The following is a 13131-nucleotide window of genomic DNA, read 5'->3' as shown; positions in this document are numbered from 1 at the left end:
AAATCTTATTGTTATACTTGAAAATCAACTTCTTGCTGCTGTTAAGTCACTGCACATTAACAGACACAGCACACACAAGCTCGTGTGCCTTTGATGGTAAAGGAAACAATTTAGGAAATCCACACTAAATTTCCATCTGATCTTGGGAATTGTTGACATTAATTTTCTTATTTTTTCAAACATATACATTATGAACATAAATATATAGTCTTTCTTGTACTTAGAAATTTATTTTAGAAAAAGTGGGATTTAACACCAAGGGTAGACCATAAAACCATAATAAAGGCTGGTTTTCAGATGAGGAACCCCTGAGGGCTGCAGATATAATAATTCCTTTCTTACTGACGGTATTTTTCAAACTGGCAGATCTTTTCAATAGAGTACAAGAAAAAAGAGGGAGGGAAGCTTATTACAAATAGCCTCCCCTCTTATCTCCTCCTAGTCTTCTCAGTGACTACTGAACACTGCACAGAGCACTGTGCAAGAATAATACTTTTGCTCAGCTTTCAATTCCTGATGAGAGTTTCTCTGCACAGTTGATTAATGCAAAATACAGATAGCTAGACAACTGATTACTGGTGTTTTCCAATAAAGAATCAAATAGAATTCATCCCTGCCCATCATCTTCAACCTTCTTTTGAACACCTCTGTGCACCCAAATTTCCAGACTTCACTGTACCGTTCCAAGAAAAAAATGACAAATGGCAAATGTAATACGATTTACAACATGATTTATCAATATTACAGCATTCTGTGTGTTGTGTGTATTATATTAAGTCTAATAATGGTGGCAAACTCTGTGAAGAATAAAATATTTTCTCCATAAAATGTTACGCCTTCAAGGCATTGTACTGATAGTAAGTGGAAGATACAGTATTAGTTTTATCTGTTCTATCTGTAACCAGGTACAGCACATAGCACATGGAAGCACGTTCTGCTTTTGATAGAACCAGTTACTACAGCAGATGAAGAAACAATACTATTAATTCCAAACTGATTAGCAGAATTTTTAGCCACTGAAAAGTACAAGGAGAAATAAAAGGTTTTTTCTTTCTGTTACTAAGGCTTCTGCTGTAAGAACAAGCTGTACCACATTATAACATTAAAAGAAAAAGTTTCATCCTTCTCCCTGGTGTAGATTAAATAGTTACCAGATGATACAGAAGTGGCTGTGACAGTGACTTGCCAGTCACACACACTTCTGTGATGAAACACCACAGAAATGCACTGGATTTGAAGCCATCCAGCTGATGCAGGCAGAGAAAATCCCCACTTGAACTTTGCACAGGGTATTGCCCTCCAGAGCTCTCACTCCAACAGGTCAGGCCTCAGCACATCTCATCTACAACCTACTGGCAACACTGCATTAGTGATATTAGAGAGGATGACCCGGACATTTCATAGGAAAGTTCTCAATGCTGCAACAGTATTCATACACTACTGGAAGGTTTCCCTGTAAGATTTTACAGGAAAAAAAAAAAAAAAAAAAAAAAAAAAAAACAAACAAACAAACAAAAAAAACACTAACAGAAAACAACCAAATAATTTCTAATCAACATTGCTGTGACACTAAAATACTTGAATGTAGAATTTGATTTTAAAAAATTAAATAAGATTTGGCTTACCAAAATGTGATTGAACAGAGGGAAAGAAAATAATAGAAGAAAATAGTATTGTTAAAAATAGGAAGCAAAAGTTGTTAGGACATTCTTTAAAAAAGAGACAACCAATGTTCCATACTTCACCTCTAGGATCACATTCGTATTTTGGCACTGGCAGCCTGATTTAGTGACAACCTCTTACGGCATTCAGAGCTTTGTTTTAGGAAAACATATATGACATCACCTACTTTATGCTTACATTTATCAAATAATTTCTGAATTTCAAACTATTTAAATAGATTTGAAATGCCAATGTATTTATTCTGCTCAATCACACTCTGTAACACCGCAGTGTAACCTTATGTGCTACACAGAATCCAATGCCAGTTTATGCTTCTATTTTCTCTTTACATATTTCTAATAATCACTACATTCATTTTCCTTTGGTAAAAGCAGTAATGCTGGTTCACAACATACCAACACCATTATACTTCTGTCCAGTTCTCATTTATGACTCTGGACAATTAAACACACACAACTGAAATATCATGAAAGTTATCTAATAGCAGAAAACTTATTTTCTGAGTCTTTCCACACTGCATAAATATTTTTCTTTAATCAGATAATAAAAATCTCCTTACTCTCAGGAAAACACAACAGCAAGTATGTTCAAAACAGCATGAATCGAATTTAAACTGTAGAACTATCATCTACAACAGAGTCTATACACATAACAGTGACTCCCCAAGCAATATAAAAGAAATCAACAACCTTACGCTTTGCTATTAGAGGGAGCAATTAGTGCATTATATTATTATGGCTTTGCTCTTCTAATAGCACAGCAATATGGAGGTAATTGCTGTTACAGACTGCACCAAAACTGCATTTATAACTTAAGTGCTCAGAAACACATAAAACTTAATCTTTCACAGGCACTGCTTTATATTCTTTTTGTGATGGCACACTGATAATCCATTTGTAACTCCAGAAACAGGGAGAACTGCAAAAATAGATGTGTTCATGTTGGGGGAAAAATTTACAGATATTTAAACTACTTCAGTTTGTTAACGGCAAAGACTAGAGGTGAAACAATTTACTCTACAAGCAAACAATTTATGAATAAACAATTCATTTTATTACAAAATACAAGCAATATGTTTGATTACAAGTGGAACTAAAGTCAATCTCATACGATAATTTTGAATTTTTTTTCCAAAAAGGAGAATGTTTTTAAAGCTTTGTTTGAATACCCTAGAAGAAACTTAATACTTCACATGCAATATTGTTTTTCATAACCAATTGAATTTGCATACTATTTAATCCACAATAATAAACTGAAATCCATATAGTAACAAAAGAAATACTGTGGAGTATATTATTAGTGTAAACATATGGGTTATTGCACTTCTCCCACAAACAATGCAGAACTCCAACCACCACTAGGAGAAAGCACAGGAACAAATGCCATGTTCCCAGGATTTCAGGTTTGGGCTTTTACAGAGATTCTCTGTCAATAATTCTCTGTATATACCAAGGGTATCCAGACACTTTAACAACTGTCAAATGTGGAACAAAAGGACAGAGATTGAACACTTCATAAACTCAAACTTAAGGAATTTAGGCATGCAGAGATATATTTACTAACTACACCATTTGGCCAGAAACTAAAATAAATATCCTTACTCTTTAAAAAAAGCTTTTATTTAATTGTATTTTAATACTGGTCTTAGTAGTTAGAATCTATTTTAAACTCTGATTCTGTCTGCCTAATTAATCTGTTTTTATCTGCAAATTTTACATGCGAATACTCATAAAATATTATCTAAATTACTTTTCTAAGATCTGATTGGAACAGAAATGTAAGTTTTAAGCGTATGGGAGCCTTTGTAAAGAAAAGCCCTAACCAATGCCATTTAGGGAACTGCAGGTCAACCACAGCATTCAAGACTGTTACTGCTGCCAAGGTTCCTCTTTCAGATTATTGAGGCAATAACAGCACAGTTGGAAAATACCTGACCTCTACAAGAATGACCCTCTGTGGATCTTTAAGGGGCTTCCAGAGCAACCCAGGGGCAAATATCAAAGCAAAACAGATGTATACCAAGCTAAGATTTCTAAAGCTTTTTTTAATGCAGCAGTCTTTTCATAATGTATTTACTGCTATATAAGTAAATACATCAAGCAATATCAGATTATGAAAATTGAGGCATCACAGCAGTTTTTATAATGTCTCCCCATCTCTGTGTCTACACCTTTAACAAATACGTAAAAGGTGTTTCAAATTACTGAACTGGCCTCTTGGCTCATGACACATCTAAATGTCTAAAATCTGTTACAGACTAAGCTCAGAACTTAGAGAGCAATGACAGATTCAAAAAAGCAGGGAGGAAGAGGTAACTCTGTCCTAAGCTTGGTAAAATGAATTGCTCCCTGGAGACACTTATCCCTATGCCTGGACTAGAGGAGTGTGGATTACCAAACTGCATTAGGAACCAACCTTTCAGAAAGCTAAGCTTAACTGAGATGAAGCCACACGAACAGTTATTCCGCATTAATATGAAAAACAGTGTTTTCATGGGTAATAAAAAGCTGAAGCAATCTATCCAGAGCACTCTGTCACATATAATGAGAGAGATAATCAAAAGTACTCTCCTGCCCAACTTGAACATAAATAGCACAGGCTCTATCTCCAGGATTCAGCTGGTTTCTAGACAGCACCCATTTTTTGCAAGACAAGGCATAACACTCCATCACTTGCAAGGTATCTAGGAAATGTGATGCTGATAGCATCGTATATTTTTCCTTCCAAGCATTGTTCAAAAACTCATGATACAAAGTAAATAAGATTCTGAAATATACCTATTGTGTAATTATTTAATTATTAATAAAACATTTCAAGTTTTCTGGAAAATATGTCTTTATCTAATGTGTGCTGTGAGATTTGTTTCTAAGTTGGTGAAATAAATATTACAGAAGAATACGTCTGAATCAAATCAATCTTCATATATTCCATTTTTTAAGATTAATTACTACATCCAAAGAGTAATTACTACATCTACTTCTTTTGTACTTCATCAGTTTCGTAATACATGGAGAATGTGGCTTGCAAAAGAATACAAACAGCAGATTAAATATTATAACCTACTAGACAAACCAAAATATTGTTCTACTTAAGAAGAAAGAACTATAAAACATTTTCATTAAAGATGATAAAAAACTACTGGTGTGTGAAAGTCAGAAAGTTACATTAATTCAGATCTTAGGACTCACACTGTTGATCTGTAAGTGTACATTCTACATAATAAAATATTCTACAAATAAATGTAGACCAATAAATAATATTATAGTCCAAAATGAGTAAGAAGTTCTGTTTCATTAAAAATTAAATCCACATGTAAACCGAAGTGAGAACAAAATCAATAGCTCACACCGTCAGATGCCTATAAGTAGTTATGGAATACATAAAACAAGGATATAATAAAAAACTTCAACTGTTTGTTTGAATAATGTAATATGGTATATTTGCACACCCATTAAAACTGGCAGGAAATAACCCATATATGTTCCATGTACTGAAATCAGTCATTATTTTTTGTATTAAAGCAAAGACATTGCATTGACATCTACAGTGAATGCCATAAAGAGCCATTAACTAGCCCCAAAAAAAGGATCATGTCTCAGCCTCTTCTACCACTGTAGGCAGCTGATAAACACTTGCCAAAAGTAGATCCAGGCAATATCCACAGGCTATTCTCACCAGGAGCATGCATGAGCCCATTTCCCAGTCTGCTCAGACACATTTCCCATTTTTTGTCTCCCAGGACAAGTGACTGTGCTTTTTGGCCCTGCTGTGAGCTGTATGATTATATTTAAAGCCCAAATATGAGCTATATATTTATATTTAAAGCCTATGCATAAAATATGGACATGAACATCAGAGAAGGGAAAAAACTATTCATGGTAAGAACAGCAGTAGCACAAGATAGGAAAAAGAATATGGACTCATTAAATTCTCTTCTATTTATAGTCTCCACAATCCCATAGGGAGGCTTTTCCCTAAGCGTACAGCTCAAAGGGTTGGAACCACTCATCAGAATGAAAGCTGACACCCACCTAGTCCTGTCTTATCAGTTTTCCTCCAAACTGCATTCTTATCATTTATTTACAAACAACAATCTTTTCTGCTCTTGGCCACACTCTTGTGAAATTAAATATACCACATCCTTTTATCATCTCCTAAAGGCTCCTCATGCTTCCACTCAGCCTTAATACCACTTGCCATGTAGAGCCTTTTTTGTCTTCCTTAAAAGTGTGTTGCCAAAATACTACAAAACTACCCAGGGCCTTGAGAATGGCCTGGATGCTGCTATGCCTTGCCCCACACACAAAGATCTTCAAACAAAATGGGACAAAAATCTGTACAATTTATAAATAATTGGAAGGTGTTTAAAACTTTAAAGGGATTAAAACTTTAAAGAATCACATTAGCTGGACTTGAGAAAGCAAAATTGTGGTATACCAAACTAAAATGACAAAAAAACAGTACAATACATACCTATGTCATATGCAAGAAAGTCAGCAGAAAAACACTTTGCACCATTGCTCAGGGAAGTATCATTATGAGTGTTTCCACCAAAAATGAGCATAGCTCCATTGATTAAGACAGCTGAATGAAGGTATCTTGCAAAGCCACTCTCTTTCAAAATAGTCCTACAAAACATAAGAACAAATACATACTAACACATGAAGAACAGTTTATGGGCATCAAGAAAATATGTACATGAAAGCAACACTAAACAAGAAAAATAGTAAACTGCAGCTATTATTCAATAAATACAATGACATTTAATCAGATTGTTTCTAGGATTATCCATTTTCTCATGGTACAAAAAAATGTATTTATTTCAAATATCACACTTTTAGTTAAAATAAAACAGCTTGCCAAATAATATGGCTGAAATTAATTTTAACATGTTTACATTCTTCAGAAATGATTACTGATATAGTAAATTTTACTGAAAATTGAATGAAAACTCATTCATAGTATTAATTCCTATTCCTATATCCTTAGCCATGTTAAGTTTTTTGCTCAAGAAATGCAATAAAAAATTCTCTAGAAGGCTCAAATAATCTTTAGACAATCCTAAATATTGCAAAAAGAAAAAGATGTTTTTTCCTAATTAGTTGAACACTCAGACCTGGAAAAGAAATGGTAGAAGGCATTCTAGGTATGATAAAAACACTTGCACTACTTCATCAACTTATTCAGACTAGTAAACTCAAACATAGCAAACTTCAGTGCTAAAAAAACCAACTGTCCAGGCACATTGAGGCTTTGATATGTCTCTATTCACTTCAGCCTCTGTGTGTGTGGCCTGCTTTGTACCAGAGCAATGGCACAGCCCCAACAGCAGCCAAGAGCTATCAATGCCACAGTTTCAAAGTGGCAGATGTGGGGCCAGGAGAAAGAACAGAATACAAACTTGATTCAATCCCAGCAAATAAATCTTACCAAGGAAGAGAGTAACCATTTGTGGATTTTGCCAGATGAATTAGTTAAGCAGACCAGCTGTGGACATGTTTGTGAAGAGCTGATTAGATCACCAGTACAAAATACCTTTTTACATTCTCCTAATAACCTTCCATTGTCTCAGTAATCTAAGTTTACAAGTTTAGACTCCCATTTTCATTTATGTTACTACACACTGCTCAAATCTACAATTAACTGTTTGTCATTCGTTTCCTGTAACACACTGACTCAACAATCTTTCTTTATGATTGAATAATTTCACCTCTCTTAAATCACTCTCATAACATTTGTTCAGTACTTTTACATCATCATCATCATCACCACATTCGAGGAAGAGGGTTTAAAGTACATCTCATTTTTCTACATTACAGCATAAAGCAATCAACAAACTTGAAATATTTTAAGTGATAAAAGATTACATGTTTAAACAAGTTGAAAGGAAAGCATCAAACCTGAATTCTCATATTATTATTGAAATAAATTCCCCCCTAGCCCTGGAAAGTAACATCAAAAGAAATATCAAAGACTTAATGAAAATAAATGAGCTTTTTATTGCTCAAAAATGTGACAATTCCTTCAATCCACTTACATACCCACGCAGGTGCTTCTGCTTTCGACCCTCTTTTTTTCTTTTTTTCTCCTATTAAGCAACTTGCTTTCCTCTTGTGTATTTCTGATTAACATACTTTGAAACAGAGCACCACATTAGTGTGTTTTTCTAACCACAAATTGGCTTGATACAGGATACTTATGGTACCCCCAGATAAATGAGGTATTTGGGTTCAACTCATCAGTTAGCAACACGGAAAATCAGAGTTACATGGAAGTAGAACAAGATATTATTTTAAAGTTATTTTCAACTGGCAATGGAGGAACTCTGCTGCTATGAATTGAAAGAATACCCTAAACACAGGTTATTTTTGTCCATTAGGACTACAGATACCTTTCTGTATTTGTCCAGTTTTCTACAGCCCTATTGCCTAATTTACACTAACTGCTATACACTAGGCTCTGCCTTGATGATCCTGCCTCACAGCTGTCTACAAACAGTTGTGTTGATCACTAAAAGCATGAAGAGACATACACTGCTCTGGGGAAAACTAAGGACTTTCCTCTATACAGTGGATATAAAAACCCCCACAGGTTTTCTTTTCTGGGCTACTCACTTTTCTGCTTCTGACCCAACTGTGTAGCCCCACTCCTGGTCCCTACCATAGTGTGGGGTTTCTTTCCTACAATCATTGCATATTGTGTGCCGAGTTTCATCCCTCCGAGTAACAGCAACTTTTCCTCAAGATTCAGCAGAACTGGAAGTTTGTTAATTTGGCCACGATTTTCACTGTTCATTAGCATCACTAATGAGGGCAGTCTAGAGAACTCTCCAACACATATCAGCCCCATGCAAATTCTGTGAGAGTCTCAGCACACACTCCCCTGAATCCATTATTTATGCACATATTCGTGTATCTGCAAACATTAGTCCGTGCTAACTACGCTGGAGCCAAGTGCTGCACGGCTCTGTAATGGTAACACAAATACCCAGGAGCCAGCAGGTGCTTCCACTGCCTCAGGCCATTATCCAAGCCCTGCTCTACATTGTGCCCCAGCTGCAGCAGCAGGGCAGTAATGCAAAGCAATGTAGGTATTACCAACACTGTAATTCCCCATGGTGTATTAGGAATACAGTTCACACTAGGAATTAAAATACTGCCCCCTCACATTCCAAGAAACATAAAGCTTGTTTAATTGATATTAAGAAATGAAAACCTACATGCAACTGAGTTGAACAGGTAATCAGATTTGTATACCTCAGCTTACTGAAGCCTATGAACCTCTGCCAGATCAGCCACAGAAACGAAATGAGTGCCAGAGATAGAGTGAGGATCAGCAAATGGCAGGAACATGGGCATTAGAGACATCAAAATTCCAGCTCTTCCTCCTACCACACCTATCCAGTGGCACGTTCAGTCTTTTACCTCACCAAGTGCTTTGAATGCTAATCATAAGGTGTCATAGATACAGTAAACAAAGATTCAGATTTTATTACGACGTGTCATTACTCCATCCTCTGAGCCCACAGTAAATCAGTCCCATAGTAAAATTCATTCCCAGTGTAAATCTCACAAAACAAAGACTTGACTTCTCTACAAGCTGCAGAGAATGCTATACTAGTATAGAGTCTACCAAAATATTCTTTATTAGTTTTTATATGAATAATACATTAAAATATTCCAGCAATTATTATTATTTTATTGTTGAACAGACCATCAAAGGAAAAAATATCACTTTGTTCCAAAAATAGAATAAGAAAGCATTAAAATTCCAGGAACTTATAAATACATTTAAAGAGAAAAAAAAAATCTTGTATTAATGTTTCCAAATGCCATGAGTTAATGGTATTAAGAACCTCTGTGAAATCAAACCCATGCTTCCAACATCTGAGAGCAAGTTTAGAATGCTTAAAGTGAAGCCATTAGTGCTCTAAACAAATATTAAATCACAAGAATAAAATGTTCAAAGAAATAGTTCTTGATCTCAAATCATCTCTAAGATGACGAAAAAACATTCAAGGTCACTTTCTGTCCTTCATAAAATGCAATAAACTTGAGGAACAATGAACTGATAGAAAGAGAAACACCAAGAGCATAACTAAGGATTCCTATATAATACCTATAAGAGAGAGGTTTTCTCTCTTATTTCTGATAGTTTTGTGAAAGAATAACCTTCCGCAATTTTTAGAGTTTTCTGCTTCTTTAAATAACAGCCACTGTAACGTACACCAGCAGTATATTCACACTATAAGGAAACAGTTCACGTGTGATTTCTGCACAGTGGTTGTGTCTGCAAAGGAGAACTTTCTCCTAATTTGTAAAACATGCACAAAGCTTCCTCCCTGCCATCCTTTCAATGAATAGCTCCACTAATTCATTAACTCAGGTCTAGTCCCTCACCACAATTCTTCCATTTTGTCACAGAGAACGTGATGCTCTGAAATGTGCAAAGGATATAGAAGTACTTGCATGACTTTGTACCTTTGACCTTACTCTACACTTCTGGTTATTTCAGCAACCTACAACTTGGTTTCCTACATCATAAATCCAACTTACCATGTCCGAGTATTAACTTCATATCTGTAAAGATCATCCACCAATCCATATTTATTGCCAGGCAATGCTTTGTATCCACCATGGACATAAACAGATTTTGTCAGTTCATCATAGACACTGGTATGGCCATATCCACCTTGAACAATTGCTCCTTTTGTTTCTGGTACAAGCCAAGAGTTAGACCCTTGAAGAGACATTAAAAAAAAAAAAACAATTTAAAGGTTTAGTACTGCTTAATCACAGTACTAGGAGTTTTAAGTATATAAAATAATTTCCAATATAATTCTAAATACAACAATAACTATCAGGATTTGTCTTAAGAAGTAGTTTTATACCAATGTATCAAAATATCTGCAATTAGATAATGTCGTCAGACTATCATCTGCTGCTCTTAATCAAATCACAAATACATCATTGTTACAGCTACCAGGCAGCATCTCATCCTCTCCCACCTGCGACTTCAGCACTCACACTAAACAAACAAACAAAAAAAAAAGCCCAAAGCTTTTTAAAATTTGAAATTAGGAGTTATGATTAATTCTCGCCAGAGATGGCTGATGAGAATTTAGTGTTCCAGCTCCTTCAGATTCATTAGGAACACCTGTGCTCAGTCATGGGGAGTCTGGAGGAGCCTGGCAGAGACTGAACTGCAGTGAGTCGTGAGAAGCACACAACATAAGGTGCACGGATATGGGCAGACACTTTGGGAGTAACCGTGAAATTATTGAGCTAAAATCCACTTCCAACCACTGTTTCTTAGTTGTTTAACTGCAAATATACCCATTCAGTTGCAGAACACTCACAAAAGAATAATTTGATAGCAGCTCATTAAATTGGCATTTAAATCCACATTTTACATCACATGATTAATAACTGCAAAGAGACACCAAACAAAACCAGCCACAAGAGCTGTTATGACTGAAGAAGAGAATACAACCGGAAAATATTTTACCATAGCAAATATAAAGACAGCTGTTAAGTGAGTTCTTGCTGCCTGTAGCCCCAAAATATCTTTTTTTCCCCCTCCATCTTCCCAGATGATGATGTAAGTCACAAAAAGAGCAAGCCAGGAGGTATTTCCTGCACAAGGCAGCCTATACAGAAGGCTGTGATGACTGGGAATCAGTGCTACAGACATGAAACAGAAGTAATCCACTTCCAGTCTCTTGGAAATTGTCAGAAGAGCACAGTCTGGACAAGGACATTCAAAATGGAGCAGTCTCCAAGTTCTTAACCTCAACTGGCTACCATTATAAAGTTACTTATCCAAGGTTAGCACACAGCACCATACACTTGGCTTCCTCTGAAAGTTAGGTTAAATCCCATTCCAATTTTTATCTGATATTATGTAGGTACCTTAGAGTAACTCTTTTTCCTCCAGATTCTCATGAAGAGGCTCATGATTTCCAGTTATTACTTTTGCTATTATACTTTCCAGGCACTGCTATAAGTTACATTTTTTTTGGTAACACATGCTTATGGCTCGTTATAAAGAATAGATTCTGAGGAAGAATTGTGATTATTTCTGTGTGTATGAATGCTGGTATTTGTGTAGTACACTATTTATAGCTGACACAGAATATTTACATTACTTATCTGTAGTGTAAAGTAAGCAGTATTTTATTTCAATCCCCATGTTAGATATTATCAAGCTATGAAGAAGTGAAATTCTGAACACAAATATCAAATTTGTACTGATAATACTGTATATTACATACATATTACTTTGATAACAAATAAATTTACTTGATAGAATTTCTATAAGAGGGTTGGTGAGGAGTCAGCCTGCAGATACACCTTTCTATTACCAGCATAGTAACTTCATTTATTTATTTAATGATCAGTCCTAGAGATTGGCATATACACTTTTCAGAGAAGAACAACTATTTCTCCACAAAAATTGGCACAATGCTGTTGATAATATGCAAGATACTTTGCATTTCTATCTGACTGGTTCATGTAGCACTTATGGAGCATTATGGTTCATGTAGCAAGGGTCATATTTGATGATACTGAGGTCTTTTCCAACCTAAATGGGTCTATGATCCTGTGTAGCATTTAGAATACTGTCACAGTAACATTGCATATCGCATCACTTTACATGACTCTGGCAGACATAGGAAAACCTGTTCCTTCTTGAATAAAAGAAATATGTGCAATGAATAACTACCTAAATTCAAGAAAATGTCCAGCACCATCTTTCTGAAATAAAAGCCAAAAGCAGTGTTACAGTTGCTCCTTCTACTTTCCATTCTATAATTTAGCTGAGTTGCCTGAATTTCTAATATTGAAATGTGTACGTACAGTTTTGATTTCATTCACACTTCGGTATCTTGAATAGTGCATCATTCAGACAAAAATACTATCCTGTCTGTATTTAAAGACATTACATGATCTGACTTTTTGAAGCCGTTTACTGATATGAATCTTCACATACTTTTTAACAAAACTTCAATTTTTATTGAAGATGTTTACATAACTCTTCTCATACTCAGAGAGCCCCATCCTTCTATCATTATATCATAAGAATATAGAAATATACATATAAGAATAAGAAGTACTTGATTGACCAAATTAGTCATGTGAAACTGCATTCTCAACAGCTTAAAAAGTCAAATGCAGAAAGAGCTTCATGAACAAACAAGCCAGAAATAAGGAAATAGGAGGCTTTAATTTTTTTTCCAGATATAAATTTCAAGTCTAGTACATAGTGTAAAAATAAGGAAGCTACATTGGCCTGATCTGTCCTTAACATAATACAACCTTTATACAGATCAGGTAAAAAGAACAAAATGTCCAAGAAGCACCTTGCTGTGTGTGCCACTTTCACTTTACCACAGTGACAAACTTGAAAGTCTTACAAGCGACTAGGAAGTTTAAGCTAACTTTAACA

The 13131-nt window shown here is 35.2% G+C and overlaps 1 protein-coding gene across 3 annotated transcripts in view; it reads right to left on the bottom strand.

Moving 5' to 3' along the window:
- Positions 1 to 13131, bottom strand: part of ATRNL1 (attractin like 1) — a 442299-nt gene that overhangs the window by 350557 nt on the left and 78611 nt on the right. For all 3 annotated transcript variants that reach the window (XM_083866025.1, XM_083866026.1, XM_083866027.1), the window contains exons 9-10: positions 10239 to 10422; positions 6157 to 6311 (exon numbers count right to left, since the gene is read on the bottom strand). In XM_083866025.1, coding sequence (XP_083722151.1) covers positions 6157 to 6311; positions 10239 to 10422 — 339 coding nt within the window. The remainder of the gene's footprint in view (positions 1 to 6156; positions 6312 to 10238; positions 10423 to 13131) is intronic.

This window comes from Zosterops lateralis (assembly GCF_965231275.1).
Source record: "Zosterops lateralis genome assembly, chromosome: 8".
Taxonomy (NCBI): Eukaryota; Metazoa; Chordata; class Aves; order Passeriformes; family Zosteropidae; genus Zosterops; species Zosterops lateralis.
Note: the sequence above shows the minus strand (reverse complement) of the source record. Positions and strands in the feature narration are given on the sequence as shown.